This window comes from Apodemus sylvaticus, chromosome 12, assembly GCF_947179515.1.
Source record: "Apodemus sylvaticus chromosome 12, mApoSyl1.1, whole genome shotgun sequence".
In the NCBI taxonomy this organism is placed as follows: domain Eukaryota; kingdom Metazoa; phylum Chordata; class Mammalia; order Rodentia; family Muridae; genus Apodemus; species Apodemus sylvaticus.
The window spans coordinates 89,938,257-89,961,940 of NC_067483.1; the positions used below are offsets into that span (position 1 = coordinate 89,938,257).

Sequence of the window (23,684 nt, forward strand, 5' to 3'; positions counted from 1 at the left end):
TGTCAAGAAATAAAATTGTTCATAATCCCTTGTCGTTTTTAGAAGCTGCCCCCCCCCATAGATCTTGGGGAACATGTTCTTCAGTCAGCCAATCATCTTCATGTCACACAGGCAAAACACGCAAACCCAACATGCACACCTGAGACAATCAACGCAGAGCGATGAAGGTTTGTTTCAGCTTGGCTCTGTCGATTTCTCTGTACAGCTGGCTGGCCCATGGCTGTGTTGGGCATGTGGTGAGGCGGGATATTTTGATGAGAATGTGTGGTGGAGAGAGTTGCCCGTTTCACGGTATCCAGGAAGTAAAAGGAGAGACAAAGCCAGACACCCACAACCCCCTTCGCAGGGCACACTGCCAGTGACCGAACTTTCAGTTGGCTCCACTCTGAAACATTCCATCGCCTCTGGAAAGAATCCCTCTGGAGGCCAAGTCCTTAATATGTAGACACTTTGGGAGACATTTCAGGTTCAAACTATGGCATTAGTCTCTGGGAAAGCATCTTCCAACATGAAAACAAGTAGCAAGGCGAAATTGGACTGATTCCCTTTCCTAAATTTTGCTTCTAGATGAAGAAGGGAAGGTTCTGGCTCTTTGAGAGAAAGATCTCATCTCTCGGGGACCAGCTGTCCAGTTTATATTCCTGCCGACCTGAGTTCAAATGGACTCACTTGATTCGGCTAGGTGTCAGAACATCACGTCTCTCGGACATGAGGTATACTTGTCTCAGTATCACATTTCCCTCTAGTTTCTGCCTTTCTGGTTTATGACATCTTGTCTGGCAGCTTGAGCCTGCCCTGCCCATGACTTGATCATCTGCCACTAACCTCATGATTCTATCTCAACAGTAACTCCCGACTCAACTTCCCAGCCTCTCACAGATCTACCATAATCGGGCTAGCAGATGCCGCATGTCTCCTGTAAACCTGGTGGCCCAGACGGCTGCTGCCTGCTGCCCATGCCTCCCTTGGAGCCATCAGAAGCATGACCTCTTCAGGCTGCATGACTCTCCTCTCACACCTGTGAGAAGTACAAGAATTTTTGGCAGGCAGCTTATCTGAACGTAAGCTGAAGCAGCGAAGCTACATTCCTGCATCCTTGCAAGGGATTCCAGTCTAAGATAAGAAATGTAAATGGACATGTTTGAGTTTAGCATCATAGTCAGATGAAGTCGCATTTTGTAACCGTTGGCGCAATACCATTCTTTACTGTCTGCATAGGTTCTTAGAGGAAGCCTTTCTGCTCACAAGAGTTTCTTCCATTTAAATTCGTATTTCTGGCTGTCTTCGGATGTTCTCCTGTTAACTGCACACTCTGTGATAGCAGTGCTCGGAACTTCCTTCCTGTCCGTTTAGGTAGTGCTGCGTGGTATGGAGTCCCGGCTTTCATCTCGGGCAGATGAGGATCTGAGGCTCAGCTCTGCTGTTTATTGGTGCTCTGGTTCAGAGGCGAGCTCTCCGATCTCATCCTGGGTCTGCCTTTGCTCATTCAACATGCCAGTATCTCAGCATTTCTGCGCTTGCTGTCCCCCTGCCTGCTACCTTCCTTTCTAGGTCTTCTGAGAGTAGTCCTTGTCCTTCAGGTATCAGTTTATATGACTTTCCTGACCAGTTTCCAAGCCACCCAACTCCAGTCGCTCTGATGTTATCTTGCTTCACTTTTCTTTTCTCGTTGCTCCTCTTTACTTATCTGGTCATCCCAAGTGGAACACATAGTTTTCATGAGCAGAACGGGCCCTTGGCTGTCTTTTCCACCACCGCGTCTAATTTCTAGTTCTTTGAATTGTACCTACCCAGCCCAAACAAGGTAAATACTTTAGAAGTATTTGTGGAAGTATCAGCAGGTCAACATCTCTAAGGTTTCGTTCCTTTGTGAAATACAGACCATAGACTTTTCTTTTAGGGTTAGCGAAGGTTTAACGTTTATGAACAAATGTTACACGTGCTATGAAGGGCAGATCTAAGTACAGCTATGTCTGCCTACTTTTCTCACCTCTAAGAACTTTGTGCACATCATAGTGCTGTCTTCATAGGAGAAACTCAGTGAAACTTGGTTTATCTTGGTTTATAATCTTGGTTTATAATTAATTTAAGAGAGGAGTCTCACTTGTGGTCCAGGCTATCAACTCAGCCTCCAGAGAAGCTGCGACTGCAGGTACACACCATTGTGCCTGTTTAAATTTAGTCAAAATAAGATTTTGTCTTCTTTTTTTAATGCAAACCTAATGATTGTTCTTTTTTCACTCTCAGCTTGTGATTCTCTGCTCCGTGAAGTTTTCCCCCAACTGTTCATAGTGGGAAGGTCAGGGAGTTAGGTGACGTTGACCAGAGAACTTAGACATCTGATTCCATTCATCACTTGCAGGTAGATCTTCTTCTCCTCGACTGCACATGCTTTGAATCTTCCCTACTGTGTCCCCACTGGCAGGCCTGGACCTGGACAGGCACTCAGGAGAGAGGCGCTGAAGGAATGATTGTGACGGGAGAAAAACAGTGGGGGTAGCAATCAAGATTCCAGGCCTGAGGCATCCGAGGTCAGCTTCCAGCTTCTGCACAGACCTAATGTAAAAATTCAGGCAAAGTACTTTACGTGTATGTGGCTCCGGTCTCTGTGATAATATACCTTGGGTAATCTTCTGCGAAGGAGGAGAGTCAGGGCTAGAGAGAGAGCTTGGTGGTTAAGAGCTCTTGGTTCTTTTACAGTGCACTTGAGTTCCATTCCCAGTACCCATATCAGGCAACTCACAACTGTCTGTATCTCCAGTTGCACCGAATCAGAGGTAGCCTCTGGATTCTTTTAGCTTATGGCCTCTTTTGGCCTCTTGTGGCACCTGTATTCATATGATATACATAAACTCATGTAGACACACATACATACACATATAAATACATCTTTAGAAAGGAGGAAAGATTTGTTTTGGTTTGCAGTCTCGCAGGTCTTAGTTCCTGGTTGATGGGCTTCATTGCTTTTGAGTCTAGGTTAAGGCAGCAGCCCATTATGGCTGAAGTCTATTGTGAAGGAAGCTGTTCACCTCCTGCTAACCAGGATGTAGAGCAGAAGAAAGCTGGGGTCTCAATATCCTATGCACAGCCTGCCTCCATGATAAAAGTTCTTTCTATTACGTTCCACCTCCTGAAGACTCTCCCACCTTCCGACAGTACTACAGGCTGGGGAGCCTTCAACACATAAGCCACACCACAGATCTCATCTATGGTAGCATTGTTGAAAAAAAGAAAGATGGGTAACCCCTGCCCTGACACATAAACTTTGAAAACGGTTTCAAAATGACCACGACAATGTTCACTCTTATTTGGTGTGTATTTTGATAGAGATGGGGAGAAAAAAAAAAAACTCATGTCTATTCCTCACAGTGGAATGAGATTCCTCTGCACCAGGGAAAATGGGAACTGCAGCTGACTCTACTGGTGCCCAGTGGACCTTTGGAGGCCCTAGCATAAGCAGTGCTCGGGTCTTTCAAATACTGCATCATAGTTATATGATCTCTGAATATCATCAGAATGGGGAACATTTTAGGGTTGTTTCCAGGAAGGGGTTGAGTCCCCCACAGATCTTATTCTACTTGAACTTCTTATAGACATTCACCAATTTACCATTTGGGGGTACAGAATATCTATGGCCATAATGTTGGGAAATGTACAAAACACCAACTTGAATCTCACAGGATGCGGACAAATAACTCATTAGTTGGTCATTATTTTGTTTGTTCATCCTTCATGCCACTGTATCGGGAGCCCTGTCTGAAGTACTAAAGAATCCATGCTACGTAAAGATGAGTAAAAACATCCCGATCCTATGGCTGGCAGTCTCGTGGGAGAGACGGAACTTAACTGGAGAGCGCCTGTAACCAAGACTGAGTTTCTGAATCCTCAGTGGCAATACAGTGAAGATGAGGCCTTTAGGCGTGTGATATAGTGTGTGCTGGAGGAAGCACGGCCGGCAATGGAGACTGAGAGAAGTTGATGGGGCTGAGTCTCAGAGAGGGAGAGGACTGTGGTATGCAATTAGGTTAGAGGGCAGGCCCAGAGAGACAAGCAGGGACCTGGAGGAATAACTAAGAAGGGCTATCTGATGGTCACAGCGATGGGAGGTGACGGCAGTTTAGACAGTGTGCTGTGTGGTAGATGCAGGGGAATTTGAGCTAAGGAAGGGCTATCTGATGATCACATCTATGGGAGGTGACGGCAGTTTAGACAGTGTGCTGTGGTGGTAGATGCAGGGGAATTTGAGCTATTTAGGAGACAGAATAGACTGAGAGATAAACTCTAGCGTGACTTCCAGGTATGTGGTTTGAGGAAATGAACTCGGTGCCATTTACTGTGACAGGAAATAGGAAAGGATCAGGATGGGAGAGAAAGACCATGGGTTTGCTTTTAGACGTGTTAAGCTTGCAAGAGAAAGCCATCAAGCAGGCAGCTGGATTTGACAAAATACAGACAGCTAGCCCTGTGATGACAGACACATTCTCCACCAACTGTCTAGGGCTTTATATATTACATACACCTGACCATTTAACTTTAATTAAAATAAAAGCATTAGAGGACTGGAGAGATGCTTTTCCAGAATGCTTGGGTTCAATTCCTAGCATACATCATCCATGTTGGGTGGCTCATAACAGTGGCTCCAGAGGATCTGACAGCACTGGCCTCTGCAGACGTCTGTACACACACACACACACACACACACACACACACACACACACTCACACGGGGCGGGGGGGGGGGGGGAGAGAGAGAGAGAGAGAGAGAGAGAGAGAGAGAGAGAGAGAGAGAGAGAGAGAGAGAGAGAAAACAAGTTTTTAAAATATTTAGTCTCTCTAGTCTACTAGTCACATTTTAAGTAGTCAAGAGCTCTGTGTAGGGGTTTGGGTGGAGCTCATGGGTAGAAAATGGCCTTGACAAGAAGGAGGGTTTGGGGGTCTATCCTCAGTACAGGAAAATTACAGCTCTTTGTAGCTAGCAATTTATATTTTTAACAGCCCAGTTCTAGAACTCAGAGAAGCAGTGTGGGGTTGGGCATACAAAAATTGGTGCCTGTGTGGAGGTTTAATAGGGTAGGGGGAGGCGGGGTCAGTGAAATGAGGAAACAGAAGGGCTGAGAGCAGTTACCTTCCTCATGCAAAGGCCAGAGAAGAACAAACTGTTTCAAAGGGCACAGAGAAGGTGCAGGCAGAGGCAGAAAGAAGAGAAGAACATCCTTAAAAAGTCAGCAGAAAAGTGTGTACAGAGGAGAGGGGAGGAGCAACAGCTGCACGCGCTGTAAGGCGCGTCAGGGGGATGAACACAGAACAGGCTTATCCATTAGGGAGAGATTCCTGGCCTCTCCAGCAAGAGCTGTTTTAGTGGACAAGAAGCAGTTTAGATGTGGAGGGTGAGGTCATGGAGAGTGAACTGACAACACAAGATAAAGTCCTCATCCCACAAGTCGTCAGTACAATTCCATTTACCATTTAGTCAGGTAAAACAGAGCTCATATTACAAACACGTCTTCAAGCAATCACTTCTAACCCTCTGGGTTACCAATTTTTGAGTATATTGTTATGAATATGATAAGGTGCACATAATGTACTGCTCTCTTATCCTGACTACCCTGGAGGCAGGCCATGCAAGGGCTCAGAGGAGGCCATGTTAAGGACTATCATTTGGCCTTACAACCACAGAATGTGACAGAGGTGTTTCTGTCTTTCCTGCTATGTAGAATTTAGAGAGCACTCAAGGAGACAGAAACGTATAGACCTCTGTGTACCATGCACATGGTTCAACCCTTCCTCCTTCGGCCCCTCCCCACCCATCCCCTACCCACAGGAATGGAAAGGTTTTAAGTCTGAGAGCGACATGATGACACTGGTGTTGAAAAAGAAATCATTCAGCTTAGTACACACACACACACACACACACACACACACACACTATATCTCAGGCTCAAACCATCCTTCTGTCCTAGTCACCGGAAGAGCTGGAACTATAGGTCACTTCTCCATGCTAGAAAACAAACACTTAAAGCCTTGCAGGCTGTACAGGTTTTGTTGCAACTGCTGGGCTCTGCTGTCCCTCTCTGAAAGCAGCCCTAGACTGTAGAGTAATAAATGTGTGTCTGTGTTCCAATAAAATAGTACTTATATTTTTCATGCCCTTTTAATGTGGCACAAATCTTTGGATCCCCTCCTTCATGATTTAAAAATGCAGAAACAAACCAACAAACCAACCAAAAAACATTTGGGAAGGCAGCTAGGGGACCAGAGGCTGGTGACACAGGCATAGGGATATCATCCCAATTTCTTGGGAGGTAGAGGTAGAGTTAGGAGAATGGCAAGTTCGAACCACTCTGGGCGACTTAGCCAGTTCTGCATCAAAATAAACTTTAAAAAGTGAAAAGAATCCTGAAGATACAGTTCAGTGGTCCTTTCTTATATTCAGTCATCAGCACTGCTAGACAAACAAATTAGGAAACAAAACAAAACAATCTTTTGCTCAATAAGCAATATTAAATCAGATGGAGAGCAGATATGGCCTGTAGTTTGCAGTTCGTTAGGTTAGAGAAGTAGTTTTCACCTTGTGGATTGAGACCCCTTTGACAAACCTCTAGCTTCAAAAATATTCACATCACGATTCCTATAGTAGCAAAATTATAGTTATGAAGTAGCAACAAACATAATTTTGAGGTTGGGGGTCACCACAGCATGAAGAACTGTATTAAAGGGTCCCAGTGTCAGGATGCTTGAGAAGCACTGGGCTAGAGAATGATCGGGGTGCAAATGCAGGAAGACCTGCCCAAGGCAAGAGTCAGAAGAGTCCATAGACCTAGGAGGCAGCCGCACAGGGGCCGGGAGGGAGGGAGACGGAGATGTGCTAAATACCAACAATTTTCCATTTATTGAAGTTCCTACTGTGCTCTAGGTGCAATGTTAAGGCTGAAGCCACCTAAGGTGTAAGTATTTCTTGCCATTAAATCTAGTTGGATGTGAGCTTTTGTTTGTGTCATGTGGCCAGGGCTACGTGGCCCCATGGAATGGAAAGGTCAGTTCCTTTTGAGAAACATCAAACGGCACTTTCAAGAGTCACATTTAGGTAGGAACTTCAAAGATGCAAAGAAGCCTTGTCACACTGTTAAGTGCTATACTTAAAGCAGGGAATGTGAACTTCAGCCTCATCTCCTTGCCTTTGAATATCGCTAATTAAGAAGAATGCAGGAAAAGATTGCATAAGTTTATAGGTCAAGGAACCTGTAAAAATAGCTGTGGTTGACAACAAGTAGTTGTGTATTTCATTTTGGAGAGATTTTGACTGTTTCCAGCACAAAGTAATGGTAAATGTCTAGGGAGAAGATATTATAGCTACTCTCATTGGATCATTAGATGCCATATACATATGTTGAAATATATACTGTACCCATAACTGTACACAATCATTATGCATACATTAAAAATGCATTAAAAGGTTGGACAGATGGAGTGTCTGGGGAGGACAATTGGAGCGTTACATTGTCCTGGCTGCTCTAGGCCCTCACCCTATCTCCTGGTTCATACCTGTCTCCATCTGATACAGCTCCATGCCCCTCTCACTACTTTAAGATGCCAAACACAAGACAGTCTGGGGCCCTTTGCCTGGCTGTTCCCACTACCCAGTCTGTCTCTTTATCCGCGTATTCCCCTGAGACCTCTCTGGTCACCTGATCTGAAACACACTGTGCCATTCAGTTCACTTGGTTGCTTTCTCCTCCCTGCAGCGTTTATGATTACATCATTCATGTGCCTATTGTCCAGCTTCTCTGCTCAGAATATCAGCTTCAAGAAGGGCCTTGTCACCTTTAAAACCTGGAATAGCACCTGGCAAGATATTGGCACGCAAGAGTACAGTTTGTTCTCTGTATCTACAGGCCCTGCGGATACAAAGTCAACCAACCTCAGCTTGAATATTTTCAGGGAAAAAATTGTGTCAGACCCGAACTTGTATAAACTTTCTTTTTTCCTTGTCCTTATTGTCTTTATAGGATAGTAAGTATTTGTAAGGAATTTACATTGTATCACATGGAATGACTGATACATAGCTGATTTCAGGTGAACTGGAAGATAGGTACAGGTTGTATGCAATTTGATGGACTGATTGGGTCTTGCCCAGGCTGGCCTCAAACCCCTGATCCTTTGGCATCACACTCCCAGTGTCGTGATTATAAGCATGCACCTGTGTACTCATTATGCCAGGGACTATTTGAAAATGTTAGCATCGATGGTCTTCCACGGATACAGAGAAATGGTTGTAAATAATCAAATCAATGAGAGAAGGAGGAAGAGGAAGGCAACTGAGGGGTAGAGGGGAGAAGGAAATTGAGAAGGTTCAAGGTCTGTCATCTCTATCTTATTGATGAAGTACCATGGAAATGCATCTTCTGAGGGAGGAGAGGAGTCCAGGTTGGGAACATCTGTGGGAAATGGGCCAGAGTAGCCTGGTGAAGACACAAGCCAAACAGATAGGTAATTGCACTGTGCCTAAGGGTGGGGTGAGGTCAAGAGAGAAGGCAGCTCCTCCCCAACCAGCTTGGGGTAATTTCATTTATCTTTCTTGGAGTCAAATACAGAATTGTGGGGTGGGGAGAACCCAGTTGAGGCTCTTGGAGGAGTAGGAATGTGGAGGTGGGAATATGGAAAAAGTGAGAAGCTTGGAAGGCAGCTCCTCTGCCCGACTCACCTCACAGCTATGTGTGGCTTACACAGAATTAAAGGGAGCGAGTGGAGGCACAGTCAAGGTTTCTTCCATTTCATGCTACTATGATTTAAAAAAAAAAAATCCCTCAACTACAAACATTGCTGCCATTTGGCAGCTGGGAATTCTCAGTTGGCTGGAAGTGAGTTTCAGGACAAACTGCCAAGGACAGTCCCTCTCTCTCTCTCTCTCTCCCTTCCCTTGGGCAGGGCATTTGTGCAAAGAGCAGTAAAGACAAACAGCTGGAGTTTATTAGTCGCATTCTTCTCTCCTTGCTTCCATTTTCACTGAAATAGGTTTTAGTTAACTTTTAATGACTTATTTATGCTTATTTCGTGTGAGTTGGTGTTTTGCCCGCACATATGTCTGTGTGAGGGTGTCAGAGCCTTTGGAGTAATGGTTGTTAGCTGCCATGTGGGTGCTGAGGATTGAACCCAGGGCCTCTGGAAGAGGAGCCAGTGTTCTTAAGCACTAAGTCATCTCTCTAGCCCTAGTTTTTAAAAAATTATTATTATTATTATTATTTAACCAACCCAATATACGCCAGTGCTTATATTAAAAATGATGTACTGTTGCATGCAGTCAGTTTTCTGGTAGTAATGAGATATAAATGCTCCATTTCTTGACTGACTGAGAACTGGAGCTTTAGCAACCAACAGGAATTCTTTTACTGAGCTGGTCAGTGATGGCACACACCTTTGATCCTAGCACTTGGAAGGCAGAAGCAGGTAGATCTCTGTTAGCGTGAGGACAGCCTGGTCTGTGAGTTCCAGGACAGCTAAGGCTACACAGAGTGACTCTGTCTAGAAAACCCAAACCAACCAACCAACCAACCAACCAACCTACGTAAAACTGAACAACAACAAAAAGTTTGTTTGTTTTCTGCATGACTGTTTGTAGACTGGTTATTGTCTATTCAACTTTGTTTTGTTCATTAATTGATCTACAGTACTTAGAAGACCTACTACATAGCATTTTGATAAATTTTACTGAGTAAATCAAGGTCTGGGACTTCCTTTACTTAATCCAGAATAATTGTAAAATAAATAGACTTTGAACTAGGTTTTGCGAGAGTAGTAAATTCTACTTGTGTCCATCATAATTTCATGTTTAGATATAGTAGCTGGGATGACGTCAATTGGGAGTTTGATGATTTTCGGTAAACGATATGTTAAAATAAAAAAATAATTATCCTTTTATTTGTTACACATTTATTTGGAGACAGAGCATGTAGCCCAGGCTGACCTCAGACTCCTGATCATCCCGCCTCAGCCTTCCCAGGGCTGGCATGACAAGCATGTCCCACTACTCTAAACAATGAGTGCTCATTCTTTCTATTATACTTCGTATTAAAACCAGAATTTTACCCTTGTTAAACAAGTGCTCTCTCACTGAGCTATATCTGTCTCTAGACTTTTTTTTTTCCTTTCAGTTTATATTTTGAGACCTATTCTTCTCCTAAAGCTGCCCAGGAAAGCCTTAAATTTGGGATCTTCCTGCCTCAGCCTTCTAAGCACCTGAGGATATAAATCCGTGCCACGGGTCAATTTATATTTACTTTTAAAAAAAGTGTTATTTGAGGTAAGGTCTCACTCTTTCAGCTCAGGCTGGTCTTAAACTCATGGCAGTTCTCCTGCCTCAGTCTTACAAGCATTGAGATTACTAGTGCGTGCCACCGACGTTCAGCTGGCTCCATTCTTGAAACTATATAAATTCAGGTGCTTCGTTTCATTTCGTTTTGGGCACTCTATCTGTAATGATATAGAATTCCAAGTGAGCTTGCACTGGCTATTTCTTGTGAAATGGGCTTCGTGGCGCTAGTGTTCTTGTAAGCCTGTGTCTCGCGGGATAATGGACTCAACTAGCTCTGCTTCCCTATCAAAACAAATCATTGCAAATTTCCCAGCGTGAGTGAGCTTCGACTGCTCAAAAAGATGATCCTTGTGTTTATAGGGCGTGATGGGCTGAGGAGCGCCCCAGAAAGCCGGTTTACCCATTTTCAAATCCTCTGACTGTCCTGTTCCAAGCACAGGAAACCTACCACTTCTGTAACACTGAAGTTCTCTTTTCTTAATACATTATAGAAGTAACAGGACTTTTCGATGAGGACTTGAACAATTGCCTGAGGAGTGCAAGGAAGGACAAATCCCAGAGCGCCTTCTGTCAGGGACGTGCTGGGGCCAGGAGGACTCGCCAGTCTCCATCTTGTGAGGCGATCGGTCCCTCAGGGCTCCCCGAGTCAGGTGTGTGAGGTGGCGCCGCCCTGGCCCCTCTGCGTCTGGTTTCCTGTGGCTGGTTCACGGTTCCTAAGGCAAAGGCTCAAATCTCTTGAGCAACTCGGGACTGCCAAGAAGGTGAGGGACACAGCCCTGGGCTCCATCCCAGTGGTTTACGATTATTGTTCTCCGGAGGCGCCGCCTCCCCGAGCCCCGGCTCCGCCTGCAGGCGCGTTCTGGAGCTGCTCCGCCGCCCGCACTTTCCTCCCCAGGAGCAAAGGTTCCCGCCCCCTCTGGCACCGCCCCCAGAATCTGCGCATGCGCCCTTGCCGCCCGGGTAGGCGCTCCACCCCTCCTTTCTTCAAGCCTCGGGGCGCGCCATGGGCGGGGCTTCGTGGGGGCGGGGTTAGCGCGCCTCGGTGGGGACCTGGCCGGGATTAGTTGGTTTCGGCTAGGAGGAGGACGCGGTGGGAGTCGCGAGCACCGGGACAAAGCGGCGTCTGGGAGACCGGCGAGGGGATTGGGCCCTGGGCTCGGTGGCGTCCCGGTCGTCTGAGGGGACTCGAGCGCCGCTGCCTCGCAACAGGTCGGCCGCCGGGTGCGCGGCCTCGTTCTCGCTCGGCTTCCCCGGGACCGCGACCCCCGGGCCACTTCTGCTCGGCCAGGCCGCGGCCAGACCCCCGCTTCCATGCGGTTCGGGTCCAAAATGATGCCGGTAAGCGGGAGGGCGTGCTGGGGCCCGGAAGTGTACAGGGCGGGGGTGGGGGGGCGGGTCAGCGGAGCCGATGGAGCTCCGGGCTTCCCGGTCCCCGCGACGGTCGCGATGCTGCCCCGCAGGCAGTGCGGCAGCCCGGGCCGCTGCTCCAAACTTTGCCTCTCGGATGAGACCTTTGGGGGTCTTGTTTTGAAGGTCAAGAACTGGGGAATCTTGTTCTTAGCCTATTTCTTTTAATTGTTTGAAGCTTTTTACTGAAGTGAAGCTTAACGCTTGAAAAGGCTTGCCTTTCTTTTTCTTTCTGCCAGGTTTTTTTTTTTTTAACTTGAATTTCGATCTGATGTCGGCGATAGCAGCCAAGTCACCCTATCTATCTCTTTGTGGAAACAGGTTTTAGTAAATGCAGCCTTGAAAGTTTTAGCTTGGAGGAAAACTTCTGTGCCCCGCTCCCCCCAGCTTTTTCTGCCAGACCTCTAAGAAAGATGAGTGAATTCTTTTGGCATCTGACTTGGCCAGCATCACAGGTGACTGGTAGGTTGGGTGGAGGTGTTTCTGAAAAGCCCCCTTTCCTTGGTCAGCACAAGATCTGGCTGGTTGTGGTGGCTTCTGCAGCTGTGTATTTATTTCCTCGTGGCTGCTGTATTTGCTCTTCTCTCAGGCAGGATTAATTACAATCAACTTAAGACCTTTTTAAAAATAATAATAATTTTTATATATTCTTTGAAAAGGTCACGTATTTTAGTCATATCCATCCCCAAACTCCCCTCAACTCACGTTCTTATAGCATCATTTGTTTAAGAAAACAAAACAATGAAAATTTAAAACTTTTTTTTTTAGCTTTTGTAAAATCCAAGGAATACAGTGTTAAAAGTTGTGTTTGAATGTTCAATTTTGTTTTGTTTTTGTAATTACACACGCAGAATATACCATTGTCTCTTTTCCCATTTGTGTTGTGAGGGTGTTCCTAAATTTTTCTACGTTGGACACATAATACATAATAATTTGGTTATTTGGGTTTACATAGCTTGGGATGGTTACTGTTGCTAAGAGTCGAGAAATTTGGAATTGTTAGCATTTTGTAACTTCTGCTTTAGTCTGGTTTGTAACTTCTGGTTTATTAAGTTAGGGCTGTGATGTGAATATCTTAAAATACATACCATGATAATGATAGACTGTTTTGTTAACTTCTTTATTCCTGTGCCTTTATTTCACTGTTGTGAAGAAACTTTGCAGATTGCTGTTAGCTCTCCCTGAACAGTAAAAGGAGAAGAATGGGTGTTTTTAGTTGTAGGATGATTTCTTCCTGAAAGAAGAGTTTAATATCAAGGTGCCCTTTGTTTTATGTAGGGGTGTTTCTCTCCAGACTACATAGCAGATTATCGGAATATTTGTAAAAAGATATGAATCTTGGGACTAAAGTCACTTAGGCAAGTTTGGTGGCTTTGACTGCTTTTCTGATGTCAGAGTAGACTTAATAGGAGAGGAGGAGTGGGCATGGCATAGTAGCTCTGACATTTGATGCCCTTTGGAATTTTGCACAGCATTAGTGATCCAGATGTTTCAGAGAAATTTGGCTCTCATCTTCATCATCTGTATGGGGGTGATAGAATGCCAATTCTTAGGGTGGTTTGGAAGATTGGAGTTACTGTTTATGAAAGAAGGGGTTAGTTAATCCTTGGAATAGGTGCTAGATAGAACTCCTGCATTAGCAACAGTGATTAAACATGAGATTCTTAGTCTGTGATAGATAAAAGTATGATACATTTTCATTTAGCATCCTCATGTTCTTTTTACAAGGGATTTATTTTATGTATGCCTGTGTACCATGTGTGTGCCTGGTGCCCACAGAGGTCAGAAGAGATCATCAGATCCCCTGGAAAATGAGTTAGGAATGGTCTTGAATGACTGTGTCTGTGTTGGGAATTGAACCCAGAACCTCTATAAGGATAACAAGTTCTCTTGATGGCTAAGCTGTCCTTCCAGCACCTAAGCCTCATGTTGTATATGCCTTTATACTTGTGATATTAGGGTATTTGACAATAAAACTAATGCATGTGTGGTACTTAAATGCTAGGCAAGTGCTCTGTCACTGCGCTACAAAGCCCTTAACCGTTCATTTTGGTTCTTTGAGATAGGGTCTTGCTGTGTAGTACCTGGCTGGTATGGTACCTACTCTGCAGCCCAGGCTGTCTTTAGCTCACAGCAGTCCTCCTGCAACATCTGGAGTGCTGGGCTGACACGGGCCATTCCAGCACTGGCTTAAAACCATTTTCTTAAATGTGGTTTTCTTTAGCATTTACTATCTTGGAGTTGTAGTCTAGTATGAGTAATGTTTTGTTTTGTTTTGTTATTACTTTGGAGAACTAACCAGTCTGTTGGGAAAAGCATCATCTAATGAAAAGATGGGCATTCAGAACGTAGACCAGTTGCCATGATACACTTTTTAAATGTATAATATACATAGTTTATAATTTTATGCTTCTAACCATTTTCAAGTGTAGTTCTGTGGCACTGAGTATATTCCTTGGTTTACTTTGGAAGGCATTTTTGAGTTCTACTGAATTATATTAAATATATATAAACATGGTATTGGTGTATTTTGTTATCAAGTAGTGTAGACTCAAATAGTTCCTTCATGTGGCACATGAAGTGATAATTGGTTGCAAACCCAGAAGTGAAGATGCATTTTAGTAGGCTAACTAAAAATAGGTAGAGAGTCACAGTGGAGCTAATGATAGGGTACTGTGCGAGTGGGAAATGATGGCCACTCTTGTTTTCAGATACCTGCCATGGCTAGCATCTCTTGTTCTGTGGTATCTCCACAGTGAGGAGAAACTGATTTCATAGTCAGCACCTTACCTTCGCTTACGAAGGGTTATCTGTACTTGGAGAGAACGGCTTTTAAAGAGTTCCATTCATTGTAATTGATTTTCAAACGGAGGCAATTATCCAAAACAAAAATTCTCACCCACTTGAAAATTATACTAGATTTCTTTTATGCATTACTTTCACTCGGTGAAGTGTTACATTCCAACAAAAATGTGTTTTTTATGAAAGAGCTTACAATTGCTGCTCTTTTCAGAAATTAGTTTCATGAAAATTCCTGTTCATATCTGCTGTTGAATGGCAAGTTAAAAAGCAAACATTACCTGTGGAGAGCCCCACCCTGCAGAAGGCCAGAGGGCTTGAGTTTGCCTGCATGGGAGCAGGCACTTGGCACACTTGTGGAGACTGTGGGCTGCGCTGCCCTAGATTATCTGCCAGTGTCTTGTCCACAGTGTGGCTATTGTGAGTGAGGAGCCCGGATGTGAAAAGATGATTTCATTTTAATTACGTTTAAATGGCTGTGTGTTCCTGGTGGTGACTGGCCTGCATGTGCAAGCAAACCAGATGTCATCATACCTTAGGTGATGGTTTCCAGACACAGTAGCTTATTTTAAAAGCTCAGTTGACCTGACCATGGTTTAGTTTTAAATCTGTGCCGTGTTTTCTGTCAGTGCTGCGGGGGCATAATTACTTGGTGCTGTTTCGAAGTGCTGGAAAACGAAGTCTGGTCCTCTGAGCTTGTGGCTTTGTGTGCAGCAGCATGGTTGTCACAGGGACTCCTTTAGCACTTTGGCACATGGTCAATAGCTTTTCTGTTTCTGTAGTTTCCCTTTGTGCAAAGCCTAAGTTCTGCTTAAATACTGTATTTTTAAAAGTCCAGTTTTATTTGCCAAGATTTTCTAAGCTGAAATTGTGTTTTCAAAAAAATGTTTTTGAGTTACAGATGTGGAGCATTAAGCCTGTGCGGTTACACTGTGCTTTGAAAGAATTCCTTCCAGCTAAATAGGAATATAAGAAGGTAGCGTGTGTTTGTTGGGTTTCATTCCAGATCAAAGTTTGGGCTAAGTTCTTAAAAATGAGTTCCTGTCTCTAGAAAGTTGTAATTATTGAAGGCTGTTGAATTATCTACTTTTAAAAATGTGCAAAAAAAATCTCACATTTCACGTGTTTCAGTTTTGTGGCTTTGTGATTTCAATTATATTACATGTGAAACACATTTGAAATTTTCTGTTTTGTTTGTTTTGTTTTTTTCCTTTCAGGGAAGTCAGACTTAGTATAAAGATTAATATAAAGACATGTAAGCAAGTATGCACTGCCCCATATTTTAAAAATTCAAGTGAATTAGCTTATCTGGAAGGGGCCTTGGAGAGTCATTCCTATTCTTCTAGGAAGAGCTGGCAGGCCCCTCTGCCTGGGACAATGAGGACTTTCTATACTGGAGCTGTTAAGGAACACTGTTGCCCCTTATCTCTTGGTGATCTACCGCAGTGTGGCACTCCTTAAAAAGATTTCTAAAAGCTGTCTTAACACCAAGCGCTTATGAAGTCTGCAGCTCCACCAGTGCATGCTGGCCTGATGCGTTCATGTGTTATAAACCTCTCCCTAGATTTTTCCACTAACAAGTATCTCAAAGAATCAGAGGCATGGGACGTCAGAGCCTAGGAATCCAGAGTGTTCTTTTCAGCTCACACCACTTAATCAAGCCAAACACTGAAGACTGGGTTTGATAATGTGTTAGGTACATTTTTCTCTAATCAGTTAGAATGAGAAAATGTAGTGTATTCTTAGAGTGGTAAATAAGACTTTTAAGATCCTACATCTATATTGAATGTAGAAGTTTTGGTCACAGGAGCTCTTTAGGGAAGCAGGAAGCATGAAGTAGGCAGCATTATTAAACTCTAAATACTATGCCAGGTGACAGTGTCCCACACCTTTAATCCTAGCATTCAAAGGCAGAAAGAAAGGCACGTGGATCTCCATGAGTTTGAGGTCAGCTTGGTGTACAGAGTGAGTTCCAGGACAGCTAGGGTATACTGAGAAACTTTGTCTGGAAAAAAACAAAACTACTAAATACTGCTTTATCAGAGAATTGCAGCGTCTTAGTTGTGGGTAAGATACATAGCAAGTATGGTTTTTTTGGGTTGTGATAGCTTTTTCCTATGAAAAATAACTCAAAAGATGTTTTGCTTAGATTATACAAACACCAAATTATCAATGAAAATAAATGCCCAGTAGACTGAGCATAACAACTGGACTTCTGAAACACAGTAGTTGTGAGGAAGTTTTGAAAAGATTGTGTGTGTGTGTGTGTGTGTGTGTGTGTGTAAGAGTGTATGTATATACATATGAATGCAGGTTCCTGTGGAGGCCAGAGGTACCAGATCCCTTGGAGCTTAGAAATTTAGGTAGATCTCAAACACATCAATGAAAAGCCCTATAGAAACATAGTGTTATAGAAAATACAATAAGCAATTATAAAGTATCAATTTAAGCTACTGGTGATAATTAAAAAGATGGCTAGGGCACATTATTGATCTTCCACTGTGGGACAGACTATTTGGAAACCTGGAGTTGGAGGTGGGTTGAGGAGTGGGAACCTAACTCCCTGCAGGTCAGGCAGAGGGCTCTGTTTGGAGCTCCTTAACTAACACATCCCAGTAACCTAGAGAGAGCTCAGCAGCTAATCTCCTTGTTGCACAGCAGAGTTGATCTTTCTGTTCTCATTCAACAGAATTTGAAGCTCAAAGTTGTTTCAGTGCCATTCTAACTGAAGTGAGATTTGAACTAGCTACTTGCAAGTATATGCTCTGCTCAAGCTTGTAAGCCCATAGCTTGGGTTGTGAGGTTTCTGAACATTGCAGAGCAAACAGTTGGTGTGTTATTTTGGCTAACAGCTAATGATAATTTCAAATATTGCTCTTTAGAGGCTAGAGAGAAGGCTCAGTGATTAAGGGCACTTGCTCTTGCAAAGGACTGGAATTGGCTTCTTAGCACCCAAGTCAGATGGTTCAGAACAGCTTCTACCTCCACAGGCACCTCTCTCTCTCTCTCTCTCTCTCTCTCTCTCTCTCTCTCTCTCTCTCTCTCCACACACACACACACACACACACACACACAGGCACCTATATACATATGGCATCCTCTCTCTCTCTCTCTCTTCTCTCCCACACACAAAGGCACCTATATACATATGGCATCCTCTCTCTCTCTCTCTCTCTCACACACACACACAAGGCACCTATATACATATGGCATCCTCCTCTCTCTCTCTCTCTCTCTCTCACACACACACACACACAAGGCACCTATATACATATGGCATCCTCTCTCTCTCTCTCTCTCTCTCTCTTTCACACACACACACACACAGGCACCTATATACATATGGCATCCTCTTTCTTTCTCTCTCTCTCTCTCTCTCTCTCTCTCTCTCTCTCTCTTCTCTTTCACACACATACACACACACAGGCACCTATATACATATGGCATCCTCTCTCTCTCTCTCTCACACACACACACACACACAATTAAAAATAAATCTTAAAAGTTCTCTCCAGAATGCAACTAACTTTTGAAGTAGAAAAAGAAAACAGATGTTTTCTTTTCTTTTCTTTCTTTCTTTCTTTCTTTCTTTCTTTCTTTCTTTCTTTCTTTCTTTCTTTCTTTCTTTCTTTCTTTCTTTCTTCTTTTCTTTCTTTCTTTCTTTTTTCTTTTTTCTTTTTTTTCTTTTTTTGGTTTTTCGAGACAGGGTTTCTCTGTATAGCCCTGGCTGTCCTGGAACTCACTCTGTAGACCGGGCTGTCCTCAAACTCAGAAATCCACCTGCCTCTGCTTCACAGGTGTTGGGATTAAAGGCATGCGCTACCACTGCCCGGCCAGATGTTTTCTATTTAAATGCACATTAAATGAGAAAATTGGTTGATTTCTTACCAAGTTTCCAGTGAAAGGGAGGTGGTTACCTGCTCCTAGATAAAGGAAATATTGCAGTGAACTTTAAAATAATTTCCCTTATTGCTATAGAGCGCACCTCAGATCTTTCTTATTCATAGACAGTGAGAAGGGGCTTAATAATTATGAGGGATGTCTGATAAACCTCCTGCAGTGGAACTTGTAAACAGGGTTTGAAGGAGATGGTGTTGAAAACAAGCAGACAAAGGATGGTATGGAAACCAAAAAAACTGGGCTAATTGGACAACCATTTCCAGTCGGTTGGATGGTACACAAGGACCTGGAGAAGTGTGAAGATGGTAGTAGGGTGGGGGCATCTTTTGCACACTCAGGACTGTATGGTGAGTCCATTGTCAGGTCTGATTTTTATGGAATCCTAATTGGCCTCTTCATTTTTCCTCATGATGGCCATTTGGGGACAGCAACTATTCAGTATGTGAATGTATGTGTTATGTGAATGTCTGCAGTATTTTGGGCTCCTTTCTGAGTCTCGTGGATACAGACTACTTTTCATGGAGCTTGGGGAGGTGGAGACAAATTCAAAGGGAAGCAATGGCCTTAGATGGGATGTAAGTTGGCTAATTAGCTGCTTTGTATAGTCAGGGAACTGACATTTCTGCTGGACCTGCGAGTCAGGAAACAGGGCCAACTGAAGATTCCCATGGATCAGTTCAGATGGGCAGAATCCCTAGCATGGGGCAAAGGTCTGTCATGAAGCACTAGAAACCAGAGAGCCCAGAGCTCTGAGGGCCGGAGAGGGCGGCGGGGAGCACGGGAGAGCCGGGAGCACGGGAGAGCCAGCAGCACGGAGCTTTTCTGGGCAAGGGCAGGATACTGAGAGTTGGTGTGACCTGAGGTTGAGGAAGCCTGGTTCCATGGAGAAAGGGTTCTAGGGGTGCCATGAGGAAGGGTTGGAGAGGGCCCCACAAGCACTGTGAGAGCAGACACCAAGGCCCTAGCTGATGGCACAGACTGGTTTGGAGAATGGGAGTTTACCACTTGCTCTGCTAGCTTGCTTTAGGTGACATTGAGAGGCCCGTGGGGACATTGAGAGGCCCGAGGGGTAAGAGGAGAAATAGTAGATTGCCTAGGGCTGGGACTCAGAACAAGGTGGGAATTGAGCTATTTACCTGTCATTCATGTCTTCACTTCCCATTCTGTATTGGGGGCCAGGTTAGGGCTTGCACATGCTGCCTACAGCACTCGGTGTTTAGACAACAACAAACCCCATGATGATTTATTTTAAAAATGTATTTTGTCTCTGTGTATGTCTGTTTACCATGTACATGCCTGGTGACTGTAGAGGGCAGAAGAGGGTGTCAGAGCCCCTGGGATTGGAGATCCAGATAATAGTGAGCCCAGGCCCTCCGAAGAACAGTCAGTGCTCTAAACAGAGCCATCTCTCCAGCCTCATTGCCTTTTTCTCACTTTTGAGATAGGTTTTCCCTAAGTTCCCCCAGTCTTGCTTAACCATAGTCTGTGGCCCAGGAAGACCTTACATTTACAATCATCTTTTCTCAGCCTTCCAGATATTCAACTGTCTTAAGCCTTTTGGGTAAGGAATACTCATCCTTTATTTCCTATAATTGCATTGGTATTATCTAAAATCAGAATATGCAGAATTGTTGTAATGACTTCCCCAGCAATAAAGCCTGCGCTTCTTATCCCTTAAAAATTTTTACTTATTAGTTTTAGGTGTATGGGTATTTTGCCTACATGCATGTCTGTGTACCATGCATGCGCATGTCCAGTACCCATGGAAGTGCAGAGCAAACGGGCTGAAGTTACAGACGGTTGTGAGCCACCGAATGGTGCTGGGAACTGACACAGGGTGTTCTGGAAGAGCAGCCAGTGCTCTAATCGCTGCCATCTCTCCAGTCCTACACTCCTTGTTCTTGACCTTCCACAGTTCAGCTGTGTGTTATAAATCTTTCCATTCTGCCCCAAGGAAGGTAGTTTTTCATCACTGTATTCCTATTACTTGAACTGTGGCTGCATGATAACCATACATGTTAGAAAGTGCATGGTTCAGAGATAAGGGGTTGGGGTTAGCAAGGGGTTGGGGTTAAGGGACGGACACGCGGGCTTCCTCTGAGTGACTTACTTGGATGAGAACCATGCTGAGAGGTGAATATAGAAGCAGCTGTTAATCTGCTCAGATGTAAGAATGGTTCTGTTACATGACAGCAAAGACCAGCAGACTCCTTGTTTATAAAGCACTATTTTTCATGTATAATTCTATTTTGCTTTAATTAAAATAGCCACATTTTGCCAGGCAGTGGTGGTGCATGCCTTTAACCCTAGCACTTTGGAAATGAGGCAGGTGGATCTCTGGTTTTGAGGCCATCCTGGTCTAGAGAGTAAGTTCCAGGACAGCCAGAGCTATACAGAGAAACCCTGTCTTGAAAACAAACCAAACCAAAAAAACAAACAAACAAACCAAAACAATAACAACAACAAAACTCCACAATTTATTGTGTAACTCCTCCATGTTGATTGTTTTAGAAAATGATAGAGTACATGGTATTGAATGAGTGCCAGCATAGTTTATGTATGATTAACTTTCCCACAGACTATTGTTCAGATTGATATGTGTGTTACTAGCCAATTCTAACTTCTTGTAAGTGGCCCAAGAAGTAGTTGATAATGCAAAAAACAAAACAAAACAAAACAAAAAAAAACATTGGCTATGATTTTGTGATTTTGTTTTAAATAACACAAATTTGGCTGATAGAGACTGATGGACTTAATAGTATGCCAGGATAAAAGGCAGTATATTTAGTGAGCACAGAGTTTTAATATGATTGAGTCTTAATAGAAGATTGGTAGAATCCATAGCAATTTTCAACATAGCAGTCCAGAATAAACTCTAGGTAGGAGAGCGCTCAGTGAGCGTATTAGGCTGTTTGAGGGATGAGCTTTTGAGAGCTGGATTCCATCTGGGAAGTCCTCAGGGAAGCTGGGAAGGGACTCAAAGATAAGTGAGCCTGGGGCCGCAGGAGGTTCCACATCCATTGAGACCCCAATGTGCTGTCTCTCAGAGACCGGGAGAACCCTAGACTGGCTTCATGCAGAAGCTGGGACAGAGCATTGCCACATGAGGAAGCAGCTGACTTGTCTGGTACATTTCCTGCCAGCAGAGTGACCACAGGAGCCAGAGGCTGACTGGAATGGCCTGATCTTTTGAAACCCCTTTAAGTGTTGCATAGCCGTGGTCAGGCTGAAACACCCAGGCCCTAGCATATGATACACACCTGCACTGCCCCTGAGTAATCCCACGGTCCTTAATGTTATTTTTTTAATTAAAAAATTCAATATTATTGTTTGTGTATGATACACAGACAGATGTACACACAGGCCCACATGTATATGTACAGACGCGTGCACGAATGACAGCTTTGTGGACACAGTTTCCCTTTCCTGCTTTAAGTGTATATGTTCTGGGTCTCAAACTCAGGACATCAGGCTTGTGTTGTCGCTTATCCACTGAGGTATCTCGTTGGCCCTGTTATTTCTTAAGGGGGCTGGGAAGATGGGTCCTTGGGTAAAGTACTTTCTGTGAACATGTAGAACTTGAATACGGATCCTCAACACCCACAGAAAAGCAGGCTTGGCAGTGCACACTGTAGCTCCAGTAGTGGGGGCAGATAGAGAGGTGCAGGGGTGAAGGTAGGAAGGAGGCCCACAGGCCAGCGAGTCTAGCCACTTGGTCAGTTCTATTTCAGTGAGAGACCTTGTCTCAGAATGCAAGCTGACGAACAATAGAGGAAGACACTTGATGTCAGCTCTGACCTCCATGTGACACGCCTGTGCGCACATGCCGCATAGACAGTCCTTGCTGGGTCAAAGTGTTTGGAAAGGTTATTTTACAGGGCCAGGTAAAAAGGAGCTTTGTGGTCTTGTTCCCAGAGGGCAGTCTGGGGCTTTGAGTGAGTTTAACAAAATATAAACCTGGAGGGACAATTCACATTTGTGTTTCACAGAAGCATAGAAAACCTGCCAGTTTTCCCCTAAATCCCACTACTAGCTTAGTAACCTAGCAGCTTTGTGGGAAGTTTCTTATGTGTTGGGGATTTTGAGAAGGATTTTTGTTCTTTTTATAGATGGTTCATTTTTCTTTGAAGGGCAAATCTTTCTCCTTGTATGCCTTATTTCTCCCAGGTAAGCCTAGGGTAAGTGAGTTTTTGCAAATGGCAACTCGGAAGGTGTGGTGGTCAGCCTTTCTGTTTGTTACAACAAACATCTTAGACCCACATTCTAGTTTTCTTCCTCCTCGACTTCACATGGCTTTAAAGACCAAAGGTCCTGGATGCCGTGCTGGCAACCTGCGTTTCATCCCAAGGAACCGTGTGGTGGGAAGAGACCAGTAGCTGCAGGTTGTCTTTGACCTCCACGCATACAGTGATACGTGCATACCACCTCCCATGGATACATACGTACCTACATAGTACTGAGTAAATACACTTAAACCTCTGAGTCAAAGTAAGCCTCTTGCAGTGCCATAGCCACTGTTCTGTGTGTCTTGTAAAAGTTGTTCCTACTTCCACCTGAACTAATTTCTCTTTGAAAACGAAGCATCGTTAAGTCAGTGACAGAACATTAATTAGAGTAACTGCATGGACTGTCACAGTGGGCCTGTGACCTGTTCTTTTTGACCGAATATTATCTGTTTCCTTGGGTTTCTGGAAGTTCTGCATAGACATGGCTTTGGCACAAGTTACTGTGCCTTGTGCTGGAGGCGCATTTATCTTTTCTTGCATGTTTTCCCTCTCAGATTGATCTGATCATTTCAAGAGGCAGAAACAAGCAGCAATTGTATTAGGCATGCTTTCAAGCTGCAAACTATTTTTAAAAATTTAGCATTGACTTTCTATTTTAATTTAAAGGAAATTGGTGTGTGCTTCTCTGATTTTATTTCTGTATTTTTATGTTAGTCAATTATTTGTATATCTATTTTGTTTTGATTTGAGTCAGAGTTTATTTCATTTTGAATCCCAGCTGGCCTTGAACTCTCTTATGTATCCAAGGCTGGCTTTGAACTTAAGCACTCCTGTCTCTGACTCTCCAGGGCTTGTATTATAGGGGTGTGTGTGTGTGTGTCTGTGTGTGTCTGTGTGTGTCTGTGTGTGTCTGTGTCAGTCTGTGTCAGTGTCTGTGTCTGACTTATGTATCTTATTTTAACACCTGTCTTATTCTCTGTTCATAGTGACAGTAATTAGTAGCTGGAGCACAGTCCCCCTAATATTTGTATTTTTACTGAATTC

General features: G+C 44.0%; 1 protein-coding gene across 2 annotated transcripts in view; it reads left to right on the plus strand.

Moving 5' to 3' along the window:
- The first annotated feature begins 11,340 nt into the window (after positions 1-11,340).
- Tp53bp2 (tumor protein p53 binding protein 2) overlaps positions 11,341-23,684 on the plus strand; it is a 50,965-nt gene continuing 38,621 nt past the window's right edge. The window contains exon 1 of one of the 2 annotated variants that reach the window (XM_052200318.1): positions 11,341-11,646. In XM_052200318.1, the coding sequence (XP_052056278.1) occupies positions 11,620-11,646 (27 nt within the window). In that variant the 5' untranslated portion in view covers positions 11,341-11,619. The remainder of the gene's footprint in view (positions 11,647-23,684) is intronic. The other variant, XM_052200319.1, reaches the window with a different exon arrangement.